This window comes from Seriola dumerili, unplaced genomic scaffold, assembly GCF_002260705.1.
Source record: "Seriola dumerili isolate Sdu_G_001 unplaced genomic scaffold, Sdu_1.0 BDQW01000111.1, whole genome shotgun sequence".
NCBI lineage: Eukaryota > Metazoa > Chordata > Actinopteri > Carangiformes > Carangidae > Seriola > Seriola dumerili.
In genome coordinates this window covers 720418-738566 of record NW_019174366.1, presented here as the reverse complement: position 1 = coordinate 738566, position 18149 = coordinate 720418, and the positions used below count along the sequence as shown (strand labels likewise).

At 39.4% G+C, this 18149-nt stretch overlaps 1 protein-coding gene across 1 annotated transcript in view; it reads right to left on the bottom strand.

The window, feature by feature from the left end:
* Positions 1-2076: 2076 nt before the first annotated feature.
* Positions 2077-18149, bottom strand: part of LOC111223581 (spermatogenesis-associated protein 6-like) — a 17962-nt gene continuing 1889 nt past the window's right edge. The window contains exons 2-10 of the mRNA XM_022747787.1: positions 13605-13742; positions 12196-12244; positions 11641-11682; positions 11396-11520; positions 10679-10771; positions 10159-10404; positions 7046-7167; positions 6459-6552; positions 2077-2142 (exon numbers count right to left, since the gene is read on the bottom strand). Coding sequence (XP_022603508.1) covers positions 2077-2142; positions 6459-6552; positions 7046-7167; positions 10159-10404; positions 10679-10771; positions 11396-11520; positions 11641-11682; positions 12196-12244; positions 13605-13742 — 975 coding nt within the window. The remainder of the gene's footprint in view (positions 2143-6458; positions 6553-7045; positions 7168-10158; positions 10405-10678; positions 10772-11395; positions 11521-11640; positions 11683-12195; positions 12245-13604; positions 13743-18149) is intronic.

Here is an 18149-nt window from a genome sequence, read left to right as displayed (position 1 = left end):
TTGTCTCTCTTTATACTACATTGCCACACTTTCTCACTGGCTCCAATCATAACTACTATGACCACTAGATGTCGCCTAGCAACAAAACCTAACTATGGGTCATAATAACCTGCTGCACAGACAACCTATGGGCTTGTTTCTCCATGGAGTTTAATCTGGAATGCTATGAGCAAATATATGATAGGCCACTTGCACCAATCAATATGGCAATTCAGATTTTGATTAATACATGTCCACAGAGGCATGCACACCTAAACTGGTGAAACTCAGTTTCATGTCAAAAATCAGTTTTTCTTTGGCACTGTGCGGTAGACACAGTGCGTCAGGGAGGGGCTGGGAGCCGAGCTGTAGCTAACATTTGCTCGGTTTGTTTCTCTGATAACTTATGAACCAGACGTTCAGGAGGTTTTTACCAGTAGCTGAATTATCCACAAAGGTGTCCTCCTCTCCATAACAAACACACCAGTTGATTAAAACCAGTAGAAACACCAAATAAAGCAGTTTCACCTTAAAAGGACGTCTCCAGCAGCTGGGAGCTGAGCTGTCTAACATTTCCTTTGCTTTTTTCTCTGATAACTTCAGATCCAGACGTCCGACGACTAAAATCCTTCATCTGGTTCAAATATAGAGTGAAAACCACCAAGGTGTAATAATGTATGTGGCTTAAAACTAGATAAAAGTCAATGTTGAGCTTCTGTAAGACTAACACAACACTGACACATGATCATAGAGGATACGATGTCATTGACAGGATGACCAATAAAACGTAACCAAGATTAAAATCACAGATATCTCTGATTTGAGAATTGATGGAAACATTTGGGAAATAAATTATGATTTAAACATCCAGTGAAGCTTCACCTGAAGAGGTAATTACCTTCCTCAAATCAATACATGAAACAAACACAAGCGTTATATTTGCATCATGTTTTCAATGTTGTTTTCCACCATTTGAGGGTTGACTGGCGCTCTTCTAATTATCTCATCTCTTCCTCAGTGGTTTAGCTCAACTAAAGTCTTCTACCACCTTCTTTGTTCCCTGCTGGTTCCAAACTGGTTGTGATGTATAGCATTATTTAAAGACTTCTGTTCAAAGTGACTTAGCAACCCACTAAAGCGCTCTGCACTGCCACCAAGGCCTGCATGACACACCTAAGTAGAGTTCTGTTTCGGCAGCCATTCTGCAATTGATCACAATGTTCCTGACAGAGCCGGTGCTTAAGGCCTCGCAGTCGTTGTGAGCAGCTATTTTTCTGATATACGGCAGTAGTTCACACAGAGCTGCAGCGCCACAGACACTATTTGCTTTTAATAGCCTTCGGGGTGATTTAGCTAAGGACTCGACAATGTCGGCCTGATAGATTAACGATATAGAGACTGATGACGTCAAAGCTATACAACGGCCACCAGGCTGTGTTCAGCTGAGATTTAACTTCACCAAGGTTTACTTTAACAAGAGAGGAGAGGGAGAAGGCAGATGTCTGACATCACATACATACTTTTGCTGCTATGGTGATTTGCAAAGATTGCCCTGACCTGAGCCCATAGTAAAAGTTCAGAAGAAACAAGACAGGAGGGTGATGAGTGAGTTATTTGTGAGTTAGTTTTAATGTCTAGTCACTGCTCTCTAAAGGCCAAAAACAGATCAATGACACTTTAATATAACATATACACTGAGTATACTGATCTATAACAAATAAACATCATGAGTCATGTGCAGAAATGACATTTACATTACATTTTTGGAGGCTTTGAAATGCACCAACATTTATTCCAGTATTTCATTGTCCAAAAAATAATCAAATAAACTATATGGACAATCAGTTTCAACAGGTTTACATCCAGAAAAGCACAAATTCTCAACATAGAGGAAAAAGAGTCTTTTAAAAAATGATTTAGGGGAGAGAGAGAGAGAGAGAGAGAGAGAGAGAGAGGAGAGAGAGAGAGAGAGAGAGAGGTCTACAACCAAAATCAAACAAGCGACGTTACAGTTACATGGTATCCATGAAGCTTTAGGCCAGCAGGACGCCCCAGCAGAGCAGCTCCACCTCTCCTCTCCAGAGCCCAGCCACGTCATCATGGTGGACCTGGAGAGATGGATCTTCTAGCCAAAACCCTGTCCACCTCACACACTGTGGCCCCCTGTAACACAACAATTTTTTGTAAGAGAAAATCCCTCTGTCGTTCTATCTCTCTGTGATGCTGAGTGCATCCCCAGAGCTGTTTCATGCAAAGTTACAAAAATACACTACAAAGTAAAAACTTAAGACCTAGTACATGTCTGGACCTACGGTCAAATCCTGATTTTATAGCTGTGACATCATCTGACGAGGTCACCAAACACATAAATGAAAAAAAAAGACTGAGCTGTGATTTCAGCTGTATTTACGGTAACATGATCACTCAGAAAGTTAGAAGAGACAGTGTCTCTCACACAGAGCACAGCCTCCATCTGGTACCCACAACAGTTTAGACTTTATTTACTTCAACTCCAGAACATAACAGACTTTTATTAGAGGCATGTCTATATATATTTTTTATGTTGCTGTTATCCTCCAGGACAGCTGAGCCTGTGGGACCTGGAGACGCGCAGTGTCCTGTCTGTCCTCTCCCTGGATCCACTGTATGAAGCTGCTTCATGGGTGTGAGGTATCTGTCCTGCTCAGCCTCAGCCCCAACCTCATCAGCGTCAGGTCACCATCCAGGACTGTCCTGGAGTCAGCAACTCAAGTCTCTAAACATAAAGATGTGTTTGGAGAGTCCAGCAACAGTGAGGAAGAGGAGGAGAACTCATAGGACACACTCTGCAGACAGTACTGTCCTGGTCACTTCATGGACACACACTGAAGAAGGTGGAATATGTGACATTATAGGATACAAACTAAAACCCTAATATTGCTCCAATCACTTTACAGTATTGTGTGTAAACACCTGAGCACCTCTCTGTTGGATTAGACTCTATCAGTTTTAGCTAGGCCTTCCTAATAAACTGCTAAGTGTATGTTACAAGTAAAAGTCCTTCATTCACATTTTTACTTCAGTGCAGAAGTATAAGTGTACACATATACTTTAAGTAGTAAAAGTAATCACTGTGCAAAAGTATTCTATAAGTACTCTATAATGTACCAGTGGGTTATGATTATTGATGCATCAGTGGGTAATTATCACTTCAATGTTGCAACTGGTAAAGTTTGGGCTAATTATAATTACTTCATAGTGCATTGCTGGGTAACTACTCTGGGTAGCTACTACTGATAATGTGTCATCATGTATTTGTTGATTATGTTTGTAGCAGCATTACATGGAAATACTCAAATAGTACTCAAAGTAAATGTACCATTAAGAAAAGTACAGTTACTTTCCATATGAAGGTCTTTTTGGTACTAAACGACTGAGCACATGTGTCAGTGGAATAAGTAGTTATATAAAATAGTCACAAATGTGTATGAGTAAATTTGAGGTCACAGAGAAAAGATGCTCTCGGAGTTGCATACTTGCAGATTCTCTCTTCCACAAACACAACACAACAGTTACACCTTCTCAAACCCTTCAATGCAAAAGCACAAATCCTGTTTTACAAATCCAAAATTAATAAACCATAAGCTGTATTTTTTCTACCAGTGAACGTACCAGTGAATGTGCAAAACACATTCATAAACCAGATCAAATGATGTGAAGGCATGGACAAAGTTTGCACATCTGCAAATCAGTATGTGAATTCTTGCAATAAGGATTGTACACCTGTAGAATAGTAATGAATACATGTTTTTCTTTTTTTTGTAGCACAAACACAAGTCAATAACTACAACTGCTGGAATCTTGCGCTACGAGTTGCAAATGCTGTTTTTTCACTCGCAAATGACAAGTTCTACCACATACTGTATCTCTATGAAATGTGTAGCCAAAGTGATTTGTATGTCTGTTGAACCAGTTGCGGGCACTGTTCAGGGATTGGAAAACTTTTGGCCACTGTTGTGTTGTGTTTTTGGAAGAGAAAAAAATATAATAAAATATATAAGTATTCAACTCCTACAGCATTTTGTCTCTGTCACCTCAAATTTACTGATACATGAGTGGCTATTTTATACAACTACTTTTTTTCCACTTTCCACTGCCAAAAATACATTCATACTTTCCACCACTGTGCAGGATAAGGCTGAAAACTAAATGGTTAATAGTAAAATGTGAATATTGTGCAGTAGAGTGACAAAAGTAGACAATTAACAGAGAAATGTTTATGAAAATTTACTAGCATTGAGTAACATTAGCTACTGTAAGCTACTCGTCATACCAGACCAAGTAAGACCGTAGCAGCAAAACACCTGAGTATGTACTGAACTTAACAACAACTTTTCTCTGATAAGAGGAAGGATGTTTATTTCTTTTTTTCTCTAACTGGACAGGGCTGGAGGAAAAACTGTTAAACTGAAAACAACCTTGCAGCTAAGAGGCTCTTACAGAAAAACCACATGAATTTCACACTCTCAAAATCACGTGTGGTCACATGTACATGTGATTTTTTTAACATGTGAAAACATATATGTGAAACACATGCTGGCGTATGGGAAACATGTGGTTTTGGAACATTTTCGTGGTGTAATGTGTGAAGCCCATGGAAATTCCCATGTGAAACCTCTGGGATTACATGTGAGACCTAGGAAATTACATGTGAAACCCATGAGATAACATGGGATTACATGTGAAACCTCTGGAATGTGAAACTTTTGGGAATACATGTGAAACCTATGAAATTACATGTTAAATTTATTGGATAACATCGGATTACATGTGAAACCTTTGGGAATACATGTGAAACATATGAAATTACGTGTGAAACCTATGGGATTGCATGTGAAAAAAAATCACATATGAAATGTGTGGAACACATGCTGGCACATGGGAAATATGTGGTTTTGGAACATTTTCGTGGTGTAATGTGTGAAGAACATGTAAATTCCCATGTGAAACCTTTGGGGTTACATGTGAAACCTCTGGGATTACGTGTGTTTGGAATTACATGTGAAATGTGACCCGTTTCGTGGTGTGGAAAATGTGTTTGCTTGCTCTCTCGCTCACTGCAGCCTTTTAAACATTGCGGGTGAAATAAAATGCAGCAAGTACTCAACCAGTCAGAAATGTTCAGCACCGCAGGCCACACCCCCCAAAGTTCCTGAACCTTTGGAAAGTACTACCCCTTGACCAGGTACCTTTTTGGGGGACGATCAATTACCCCTGGAACTAAATCGAGACCCTGGTTCCTGCAGTGGAAACGCGCATAGTTCCTCAAAAGGTACCTGGTTCCTGGGGAAAGTTCCTGGAGTGGAAACGCGGCTCATTACTGTGATTCTGTCAGCCCATGATGTGTTTAACCTGGTTTAACCTCGCACAGACTGGGATCAGGGGGAAATGAAAGCCTCCAAACTTTATTGAAAAACATAATTTGACTTGTGTAGTCATTGGAAAAACATAAAATTAACAATGTTGTTCTTTTGATATTTTTGATTTATTTATTCATTAGTTTTTTTGTTTGTTTTTTTAATGCAGTTTTGCCCTGTTACAGAGTCTGATCCTCGTGCCACTGCTTTGCTTACTGTACATTGAACCTTGGCATGTGACAAATAAAACTTTGAGCTGTTGTTTACTGGCAGCATTGCCACTAAACAACAGTTCAAAGTTTTACGTAACCTAAAACATAAAATACAATAAAATAATTATATTATTAAAAAAAAGAGATATTAAACAACCAAACCAAACAAAATAAATGAAAATGAAATGAAAAAATTTGATTTTTCATTTCAGCTCAGTGTGAGAGTCTCTAGTGTGTTAGGGGGAGTTTACAGCTTCAGTGTTGACAACTAGATTTAGAGACTTCTTGACTGGACCTCCACAGCAGAGCAAGGCCTTTATTTACCGCTTTAATTTCTTTATTTCTAATTTCCTCTCTTTGATATGTATAATTGATCATAGCGGTGTTTTAGTACAGATATAGTTACTGCATTACATGTTTATACAAACGGAACACACTTGTAACCGTTTCAGTGGACAGAAACCCTTTATGTCTTCCAAGGCCCCACTGCTGCAGTCCAGCCAAAATCTACTCTATGGACAGTTAAGTTACACTAAATTCTAAAAGACAAAAAGTACATTATACTGAATTTATTAGGACATGGAGGAAGTGCTGAGATTCAAAGAACACCAAATTAAAATAGGAGTACATCAGGCAATTAACAGTAGTTCAACATATGATTAAAAATACAAGTTCTTTAAAGAGATGATCACAGGAGCACACTGTAACAAGGAGTGGCTAGTATGGATTTCACATTCCCATCAGCCCGCTCTCTACAACTGCATATAGCATGATCTGAGCTGGGCGACCCCACAGATCAGCCTTCACTAGAGTGAAACACATACTAATGTTGCAATATGTAATACTGAGTCTCATGCTTTTCATTACTTACGTAGATGAGTCGACGTACAGCTTTTGGCGTCGTCAGGAGTCCTTGAACACGCTTATGGACTTCTTCCCATTCCCTGTGAGAACTGGATGGAGACCTGAACAGTCACAGCCAGGGACTCAATTGAGTGACATTTTTTAGAAGCAGTGAAACTCAAAGTCAGATGAGACGACTAATCTAAATCTTATCTATGTGCATCCATTACTGTTATGCTGTCAGTCCATGATATGTTAAACCTTGTTTAACTGAAAGCCTCCAATCATTAAATTAACAATTATCAAATGTTGCTCTTTTGATATTTTTGATTTATTTATTCAGTAGTTTTTTTGTTTGTTTTTTTAATGCAGTTTTGCCCTGCTACAGACTCTGACCCTCGTGTCACTGCTTTGCTTACTGTACATTGAACCTTGGCATGTGACAAATAAAACTTTGAGCTGTTGTTTACTGGCAGCATTGCCACTAAACAACAGCTCAAGTTTTACCTCATCTAAAACATAAAATACAATAACAGAATTATATTATTTAAAAAAAGAGATATTACATTTTGTATATTGCCATGGCTATCATACTATGAATGTCAAGAAACTGACCTGCTGAGCCTGGCTTGTTGTTTATAAGACCGCAACAGTGCTGCAGGGTCAGGACCACAGTGGTTGTCAACAGGATCATCTGTTTGTGAAGAGCTTGAGTCGCCCTCAGATTTCTCTCCAGCCTACCAAAGGAAGCAGAAATGACTCAACACTTGCCTTTGTATTGTTGAGATAACCATCTCATAAATGCTTCTGCAAATCCCCAGTTAATTAATTTCACTCAATATTGCTGGTCTCATTTGCAGTTATTAAAGGCTCAATCAGTTTTTTGATTGACCTACATTTATGGAATATTTAGGTACATGATTGAAGAGTTTATGTTACAAATGGAAATTCTATATTTTGTGTTTATCAATAGGATAATTATTATGTAGGTGTATGTAAAAATCTGTCTTTTTAAGGTTTGTCTATATACAGGTCCCAGGATATGCTGTTAAGAATTAGTTGAAGTTGTTAAATTAGCTTATTCACTCTTTTCAATAGTGAAATGAGAAGATCGTGGAGTCAGGATGTGGTTGGCCTAGCTTAGCATGAAGAGTGGAAGCAGGGGGCAGCAACATTTGTTAAATCCATAAACAAACACAAAGAGTTTGTGCTGGAACAGTTTCTTGTGGTGAAGTTGCCAGGTTTAGTAAAATTGTTTCTGTACAGAGACCAAAACCAAATCAACCAAAGTGGAACCAAGTGGATGTATAAACTATTGTTTGTCAATGAAAAGGTTCCAGCATTGCCCACTTTTCTAATTTAGAGATTGTAGAAGACAGCTTGGGACCGAAAGATCGCCAGTTCAAATCTCTGGACCGACAGGAAGATAGATGGGAGGGGAGGAATGAATGAACAGTGCCTTCCTCAACATTCACAACTGAAGTGCCTTTGAGCAAGGTGTGTGTGGCTGCCCACTACACCTTGTGCGTGTTTGTGCACTCATTTTGCATGTGTGTTCACTACTGAAGGATGGGTTAATTGCAGAGGTCAAATTTCCTGTGTGTATAAAACAAACTTGGATAATAAAGATTCTTCTTCTAACAACCTATTAAACCATAAATTGGTCTTTTTACATTTCTGTTTAAGTGGAGTTAGCCTAAGCTAGGCTCACCATATACTAACTCCAGATCTGTACTTAACACAGAGATTTGGGTTTGGTTCAATCTTCTCATCTCACTCCAGCAAAGAAAGCAAAAAAAATTTAATTCCCAAAATGCTGACCTTTTCCTTTAATACTTATGTTTTAAAATTAGGACAACATCTACCATAACCTCATAACTTCTTCCATCCAAGAGAGGAATATAAGATGTCCGTACCAAACCAATGGATAAAGGTTTTCTTCTGCCAGTTGGAGAGAATCTCACTACAACAGCAGAAAGAGTTACTGAGTGTAAGTTAGAGCACAGTAGGTAAATAGGTTTTCAACATCAAAACAGCTTTTTACAGTCAGCTGTGTCATGTCAACACAGCAGTATAACAATTACAGTACTTTTTTATAAGCAGTCATGGGAAGTTGTATGAGACTGTAAACCTTGTTTAGTATCAACAAAGCAGCTTTATATGAGGATTTCTACCTGTGGATGAAGACCTGATCAAAGGTGAAGAGAAGCTTGTAAACACTGCAGACCTGAGGGCTGAGTCAGATCGACTGGCTCCTGGCCACGAAGCCAGCATCTACACACAGATGAATGGCACAGTGAGCTTCAGAAAGAATTCAGATCCACTGTTTGTTCACTTTATTGTGTTGTAGACTTAGTTCAAACTACACTCAATAAGCCATTAAGACAAAATGAAATCATGACCCATTGGCAGCAATTACAGCGGCAAGTCTTCTTGGGAAAGTCTCTGCAACTTGGTTAAGTCCACTTTTCCTGGTGGATCCTCAAGCTCTGTCAGAGTGGATGGGAAGCATGTGTGACCTGTCATCTTCAGGTCTCTCCACAGGTGTTTTATGGGCTCATATGACTTTTAATCAAAGTGGCTTCTGTCTAGTCTCTCTACCATAAAGACCTGATTGATATAGGGCTGCAGAGACAATTTGTCCAGTTGTCATGGAGTTGGGTCAGTTATAATACTTTTATTAGTATAGCACTTTTAAATAAACTAACAAACTGCTTCACATGAGTCAAATATAAAAAAATCAAAACAAATCAAAGTAAAATGTCAATGAACTTAAAAGACATCACACAATAAAAACTTATTTATTAGAATGTGTGATAAAGTGAGGTAAAACTGAACTGACTCTAAGAGTCTGAGCTCCTCTGGCAGCTTGTTCCAAAGTTTAGGGCCCTGACAGCAAAGGCCCCATCTCCTTTGTTTTTCAACCCAGGCCTTGTCCTGGCTGGCACTGAACTACCAGAGGATCTCAGACTGAGTCCTAGGTCATAGGGGGATAAAAGCTCAGAAATCTGGTCATCAGGTCTGATTGGTCATGGATATTGTGTTTACGAATGATGTCACCAAGAGGGAGCATATAAATGGAAATAAAATTGGACCCAGGATTGAGCCTTGGGGGACACCAAAGGGTGAGTTAGCAGAGGATGACACTGAGGGTGAGCATATGCTCTAATTTCCTCCTTCATGACAAGTGTACAGGGAGTGAATTTTATATAAATGTCTCGTTAAAATTTATAAGTTCTGAAAAATTGAGGGCATGCTGCTTTGAGTGACAGGTGGGTGAGCGTATGCCTGCCACAAGCCAGCATGCACCAAAATTTCGGCTCGCCACATTCCCCTCCTCTTTTCCCATTTTTGGATTAGCCGGGAGGTCGGTGAAATCAGGGACTGACTAGATGGCGATGATGGAACAGCCCACTCTGAGCTTCAAAACCGCTCTTCAGAAACCTATGGGTGTCTATGGGTTAAACCAACGTGTGTTTGGGTAAAGTTACAAGATGCAAACTTGTTCTGTTTATTTTGGTGTGTTAAATGCAGTTTATCTTGTGTGAACAGATCTTGATGCTGTCCACCTCATGCCCTCAGATTACATGAAGTCATTCTATGACACTATGAGAGCTGACTCAGTTGTAAAACATTACATAACAAGAGAGCAGTAGTAGCTGAGAGCTCTTCTCTGCCATCTGGTGGCTGGAAGTGGTTATTGTAGGGATAAAGGTGTGGGTTCTTACAGGCTGGGAGCTGCTGGCTGTGTCCATGTCTGCTGGGATGGGAGCTGCAGAGTCCAGGCTGAGGTGGGCCAGACGCTGGGTGTTTCCCGCTCTCAGTGGGGACAGGGACTGGGACCTGGAAGTGCTCCTTTTTTCTCTGTCCATCCTGCCACCTTTTCTCCTTACAAAGGTTTGAGGTTGTGTCCTCTGAGGAGAGCAGGTCCTGGGTCTGCTGGAGCACTTTGTGTTTCTCTTTATCTCTGGACTCTGGAAACAAAAGAGCCAAAACATAGCACACACAGCTGGACTTCCTAGCTGCAGATGTTAAACCTTCTGCTAGAACGACAGGTGTTAATCTGATTTACTCAGATATTAATATTGATTCTTGCACTTCTGTATTGTCTCAGTCAGAAGCACTTAGTGGACTGGTACTGTCTAACAAAAATATAATCTAATCCAGTTAATGTGGTCCCCTCAGGAATGATGCAGTTTATTATACATCACCTACACATTGAGCCACATAACACTGTATAATCTTTACCAAGGGTACGTTGGGGTAAATGTTGACCTCTGCATCAGCTGAGCACTCAATGATGGTGGTTTTGGTGGAGAACTCCAACATCGGAGCAATGCCCTGAGAAAAACAGAGGGGAAGAAATATTTGTACCAGAATCACATGAAACCTGTAAGAAAGTGTTGTACAACAAAGAAATGACATGCAAGTGCTTCACATGAAAAGACATAAAATGAACATGTTAAAAACATGTTAAAAGAATTGATCTAAAATGAAAAACACTAAAAAATATTAATGGAATAATAACAAAATAATAAATGAAGTAATAAATAATTAAAATAAAAAATGTTATAACATTAAATGATTACATAGAAAGAATAAAATCGGTACGACATCAATACTTATAAGAGCATTTAAAAGTGCTGAGCTGAGCACATACACAAACATACTGACATTATGACTACAGTACAAAGTGTATGTGACTGTATCAGTGTGTATGTGACTTTGTCACATTTGACAGGGGACAGTGAAAGTAGAAATTCAGTGAAGGAAAATTCTTAAAATGAACAAACAAAAAGTCAATATTTTGTTTTTGACGCTGATTAATGAGAATAAAATTATCATTAGAAGTTTGATAGTGTCAGAGATATCATTTAAAACCTTTAATAAATATCAAAATGAATGTGATGTGGACATGGACTACAGAATTGTACACTGGTGGTTAATGTATTAGGATGGACCTACTGGAAAGTGAGCTGCTCGGGTCATCAGAATCTTTCGGTCCACTCCAGAGAAGGAGGGAACCAGTCTGGGCTCTGGGTACAAGAACCGTCGAGCATCTTCCTCGAAGCAGGCCAGAGTGTCCCCTGCTGCAAATACACATACACAGCTACTGTAGAGACCCTCTGACTGGAGTCCTCTTTATGGACTATTTCAATGTAAAAGTCTGTAGTGCACAAAGACAGAACAAAAAACAAACACAGTCTCACCAGGGGGGACCAGCTGCACCAGCTCAACTCTGATCATCTCATCTGAAGAGAGGAAATAAATCTACAGCATCATCATCTCAAATGCAGAGTGAGGACATTTATGGTCAAAACTGTCAAATACATTATACAAAACCAGCTGTTGCCGAACATGCCACAGACAGTAAAATGTGACAACACTGGGTTCAAAATACAGACATGGAATAATATTATTGCCTGTGTCTGTGAGATACTTTTAACTTATCGAATCAAAAGCAATTATAGTCAAATGCAAGACTGTAGAGTTATGGCGAGAGGACAAACAATATGCTTCAGTATAGATAAAGAGAATTAGAGGGAGCGGATATCGTACAGAAACACACACACACGCAAACGCAGTAAAAGCAATAAAATGGCTATGGAGTGACACTGTCTGTTAAAACCAGTAAGAAGCTGGAGTTGGAGGCGAGAGAGAGACTTTTGATTTAAGCCACAGAGGAGTAAAATATGATTAGGCAAGCAAATCAATTCAAAGCAATAAATGTGACAAATGTGTGTTTACAATAAAAGATAACTTACACTCAAGCATTACAGCGATGTCTCCAGGATCAACTGCATGCCTGAAAATCTGGAGAGAAAACAAATCTCAGCTTTTAACTTCCTTATTTCACAAATATTATCAATATATTTCCAGGAGCTGACAAGCTGGTAGGTAAATACAATCACATAAAGCTTATATATCTATGCCTGTGCTCTGACAAGGTAAATGGGTGGATGCAACAAAACTTCCTCCAGCTAATAATGACCAGACTGAGATAGTTCTGTTTCGAAACAAAGAAGAAAGGTTGTAACTTAGTGTCTAACTGGAATCCAGGGCATTAAAGACTTCAACCCATGTTAAAAATCTGGGTGTAATCATGGATGGGGATCTTTCAGTGACCACATCAAAACTATAACAAACTCTGCATTTTGGCATCTCAAAAACAGCTAGGTCAGAGACTGTGTCTAATCAAGACTTAGAGAAAGTCATTCATGCCTTTATATCTTCCAGAGTTGATAATTGCAACACTCTCCTCACTGGTTTACCAAATAAAAGCATTAGACAGCTACAACTCATACAGATGCTGCTGCTCAGGTTCTGACTAAAACTAAGAACAGAGAGCATGTTACTCCAGTTCTCAGGTCTTTGCACTGGCTTCAAAGTTTTACTTATTGTCTATAGGTCACCAAATGGTCTGGGCCCTAAATATATTTCAGAAATGTTCCATGTACATGAGCCCAGTAGGTCTCTAAGATCTACAGGAGCTGGTCAGTTAGTGCAGCCTAGAGTTAAAACTAAACAGGGAGAAATGGCTGTCAGTCACTATGCTCCCCTTTGCTGGAACCAGCTGGAACCAGCTCCTAGTGGATAAAATCATCCATCCATCCATTATCTATACCACTTATCCGTGCAGGGTCACTGGAGCAAATCCTAGCTGACAGGGCGAGGGTGGGGTACACCCTGGACAGTCTATCACAGGGCTGACATATAGTGACAAACAACCACTTGCACTCACATTCACACCTATGGGCACTTTTAGAGTCACCAATTAACCTGCCTTCATTAAATTTTTAATCTTGCACTATAATGAGATATTACTTGTTTTATAATTTATGTTTTTATACTGTTTTTATAATGTTTTCTTATTATGCTTTTTACTTCTATTTTTATGCTTCTTTCATTTCTGTTAAGCACATTGAATGACCTCTGTGTGTGATAATGTGCTATACAAATAAATCTGCCTTGCCTTGCCTATCTGTATGCAATCATTCATTACAGGCATGTCTCTTCACTTCGTGGAGAATGAGAATAATATCTAAATAATCGATAATTGATACCTTTAAAAAAAAAAAAAGTCATGTATTATGTTTCAGGTACATTTCTACTTCAGATTATTCAAATGTTTCTTCATCACTCCCTCCCACATTGATAATAAGTAAAGACCTGCCTTTTCAAACATCATCTTCTCATGGAACAGCAGAGGGAAGACAGCAGGGAGACATTTAGACTGACGGTACTGGCTCATGAAGCACATGCTGAGGTAGATATCATCTTTGGCTTGCAGGTAAACTCCAGGACAAGAAACCTGAGAAACATATACGTTCAATTAAACAGGGTTATAAGTCAAATCTGTGTCTCAGATATTTTCTACTGGCTGCTAGTAGAGATTAACAAAGGTCCTACATTACTTCATGCCGATTAAAGGAACACTCCAACACAAAGGACATTAATTTCTGATTGAGAACAATGGAACAACAGATTAAACTGCTCTCATTCCCTCTGATTTAACTCTTCACTGACATATAATGAATATAAGTGCTGCCTTCTTTCTTTTAAAATTGTTTAGCACAGCTGTGATGCAAATATGTTCCCCATGTTTTCACAAGACTATCCAGCTCACACAGGCTTATGGCGTTTGAATAATTAGACTTCTCATGAAAGACTGTGCTCAGCCAGTTCTGGCCTAAGAAAACCAGCACTGTCTGAAATCATCCCTCACTCACTCATTCATTTACACCTTCCTATAATGGACACTCAGTAATTTATTCAATAGTGAGCATTACATTCAGATTTTAGACACTTACTATTCACCATGTTGCTCATTAATGACAGCTGACATGAAACACTGTGCTTTGCATTTTGGGTTTGTTAACAGTAGTCATGGATACTACAGTAAAATTTAATAAAGTGGCCAAATTTACACACTCAAAATATTAAATAGGGAGTGATTTTGGACACAGAACACACAAGTGAATGGTGTCTGGCTCAGTAGACCTTTTCTCAGTCAGCTGGTTGAGTTGGAATTTTTACACTTTTTGGTGAAACGCTGCCTTTCAGCTAAATTATTTTCAAATATAGATATCATTATATATAACATAATATTTACAAAAACAATCTAATACACATTCCCTAGCTGGGCTCCCCTGAATGGGTCAAATGTAAGTAGATTTCACAAACAAACAAGGTGTAGATCAAATGTACATTAGTCATTTATCATGAGGTTTATGTTAATTGAATTTTAGTAAGTTGTTGCACAGATATACAGCCTAATTGTGTTTACAGCAGTAATGAATGCTATGACCCAGCCAGAGCCTACAACTATTAGAAATGTGACCTTATAATGAGGTCATATATATATATATATATATATATATATCAGTTTAATATCATATATATTATATAATATATATATTATATATATATATATATAGTAATATATATATATATATAATATATATATATATATTATAAACTATATATATATTATATTAATATATCTATATTATATATTATACAACATATATATATAACACCCAACACACACCACACACACACACACACATGAAATTACTTAATACCCTGGCAAATTTTGACTTAGATATTATTTATTCAACCAGCAATTTTTTTTTTTTTTTTTTTGCCGAAATGACACAGGCTTCTCCCAGAAGATAAATAAGATGATGTACAAGAGGATCATTGTGAAAAAAATATTCTCAGCTTTTATTTTCACATTGAACAAAACAGTTGGCATTGTCCAAAATTATTCATAACCTTCTCAATAATCAGAATAGAGAAGCCTTTTATGGCGCTATACAAGCAATCAAATGCTTCCTATAATTTGCCAATGACCACTCTGTTTGCATGTCTACAACTGTGTTTTGGCCATTCATCCTTTAGCCGATAAGCTCCAACTCCTTTCAGTTGGAAGGGTCTCCTTGCCTATCACCCTAATCTTAGCTCCCTCCACAGATATCTTCAATTGGCTTCACAGTCAGAATCTGCGGCACTAGCAAAACGTTCATTTTTTGTCCGCCCAAACCATTTCTCACACACTTGCTGCTGTGTGTTATGAGTCGTTGTCAATGCTGAAATGTCACTGGTGCCCAAGCCAAGTGTTCTTTCTGCAGACTGCCTTGCTTGTTCTTGAAGAATCTTATGACTGTGTTTGCTCTTTTTCATGTCGTTTCTTCGTCTTTTTTTTTCTACTCTTTGGATTTACTGGATTTTCCCCGGCGATCGCATTGCCTGAAACACCCCCAAAGCATTAGGTTCCCACTCGCAGTTTGACAGTGGGGATGGTGTTCTTAGGGTTTGAAGGCTTCTCCTTTTCTACGCAAAATGAAGGATAATCATTGTGGCACAAACAATTCAATTTTTGTTTCTGGCACCATAACTAAACCGAGGTCTCTAGTCGATTGCAATTTGCAAAGAAGCGGCTGTTCCTACGAGAATCGTCTGTGCGTTGACCGCAGCAGTGTCCGTACGCGCCTGACTTCCCAGCGGCCAATTACCGGTGCTTGGTTCGAACTTGATTCTTACCCTCACTATCTGCCCCAGCCCATGCCTCATGATTTTCCATGACAAACTGTTTTATATTACTGCCCCACGCACACGCTGAAACATTAATATGCTGATGCCCTTATCCTGAGACGTGAGCGCCTCCTACTGCGTCCGCTGACGCCGCCAGGTGCCCTCGTTGCCGCTCTGTCTAGCCTTGAACTGCACAGAAGCCAGAATCCTAGGAGCTGGTCTTGTGGGTCAACGCTTAATGCTGCATTCCTTAACACCCTGCTCTCATGATACCTCAGGCTAATTTCTAGATGAGTTTAGCCACAGCGAAGCTTGGACTATTTTGAATGTATAGTAACTTTGCATTTTCTGCCTAGAACTGTGGGACTTGCAAAAGCAGCTTGAATAATCTGGCACTTGCCCTTTCCTGACTTAGATGATCATAAGCTAGAATTTTCCACAATGATCCACTGCTCGTCATATGAGTCTTAGTGAGAACCTTGTTTATTCCTCAAAAAAATGCATGGTAACTTCCAAAACTGTCAAAATTCTGCCAGGGAGATAATTCAGGCTTGAATAATTATATATACTATACCTGCCTTAAGTCTTATAAAAGCAGTGTTCCATGAATCAGGGTAGATTGATGCTTTACCGCCATGTGAACCATTGAAAGGATTAGTTTTGAAAACCAAAGGAGACGGGCCTTGCGTCAGTTCATTTACATACTTCACTTTGATGTTTGGATTAGTCTTATATTTGACGTCATGCTGAAGAACTATTGTTACTTGCTATTTGAAAAAGTGCTATACAAATAAATATCATTATTATTATTGTCATAGATTATTATCATATTATAAAAAGCAGATTATAAAACTAACCAAATAATCACAGAAAAAAATAACCCAGATGTTAATTAATTAGAATAGGTGAATAGATGTCCTGCCTTAACAATTTTAATATCACCTGCGCGCCTGGTCGATACAAGGAATTTAAAAATGATATCTAACCAGGTATGAAAAAATATATTCGCTAGCATAAAGATATATGCGACGCCGTGTGACCCTTGAAATATACAGACTGTAAATCCAAGCGCTGCCTAAAAACGTGTTTTTTAGCAGCTAATATTTAGTTTTTTTAACGAGTCATTTTAGTAATACCCGAAAAAACGCCAGACCGCCGGGTACAAGCGACCCGGAAATTGAGTTTCCCTCCGCCAGGAGTGGCCGGCGGCTCAGCCTTAGCAATAGCGGTGAGGAGCTCGGTCATCCGGAGGGACTCGGAAAGATTAGAGCGCTGCCTTCTCCATGTCGAGAAGGGAGCCAGTTGATGTGTTAGCGGACATACTGCGTGATTGATTCCTCCTGGGACGCCTACCCCGCAAGGGAGTGTTTTCGGGCCATTCCCAACGCGATGGAGGAGACCGTCGAGCGACCACAACTACACGCTGGAGGGATTATATTCTCAGTGGCCTTGCGGAACGCCTCGGATTTCCCGGAGGAGCTGCGTGAAGTGGCTGGGGGAGAGGGCCTCTGGGACCTCTCTGTTGAGGGCTGCTGCCCCCCGCGACCCGGATCCAGATAAGCGCGGAGAGACGACATACGATACAAAAACGATGTATTTTAAAACAGTAACTAAGAAAATGCTAGAGACTAGAAGCATAGAACATGGGTTACGACACACCGTTCAACTCCACACAAACCATATGAAGTTCAGGACCCGCTCAGTTCAGATGAGAGCAATTACGATGTCTACCCGCCTCTGAACTTTACCTCAACATAACACTTCACGCTTTTCGCTAGGGATTTGGACCCTCCGGCTTGATGCTCATCAAAACGAAACAGCCTTCTGCTCAACCGATCAAAGCACTCACTCTATCGTTCAGGTTTAGCGTTACCTTGCCCCTTTTACCATGCGATACTAACAACTTCTGGGTTTAGCTTGCCTGGAGCAACGCAGAGCTGTTCCTTCCATTCATAAATATTGTCTAAATGTTTTAGGGCGCGGACGCGTAGTTACATAATCCTTTCTCCATATTAATATTACCTGCCCTCAGTTGTGACGTGTCGGACAGTCTTTCGGTGCATTGTCTACGTGTTGTCTGCCCACCAATGCATATTGTAAGCACAAAATTAAACCCATAGAAACATGGAAGAACAGCATTGCTCAGACTGCTGTCTATACACGTGGTGGCGCATCGTCGCCA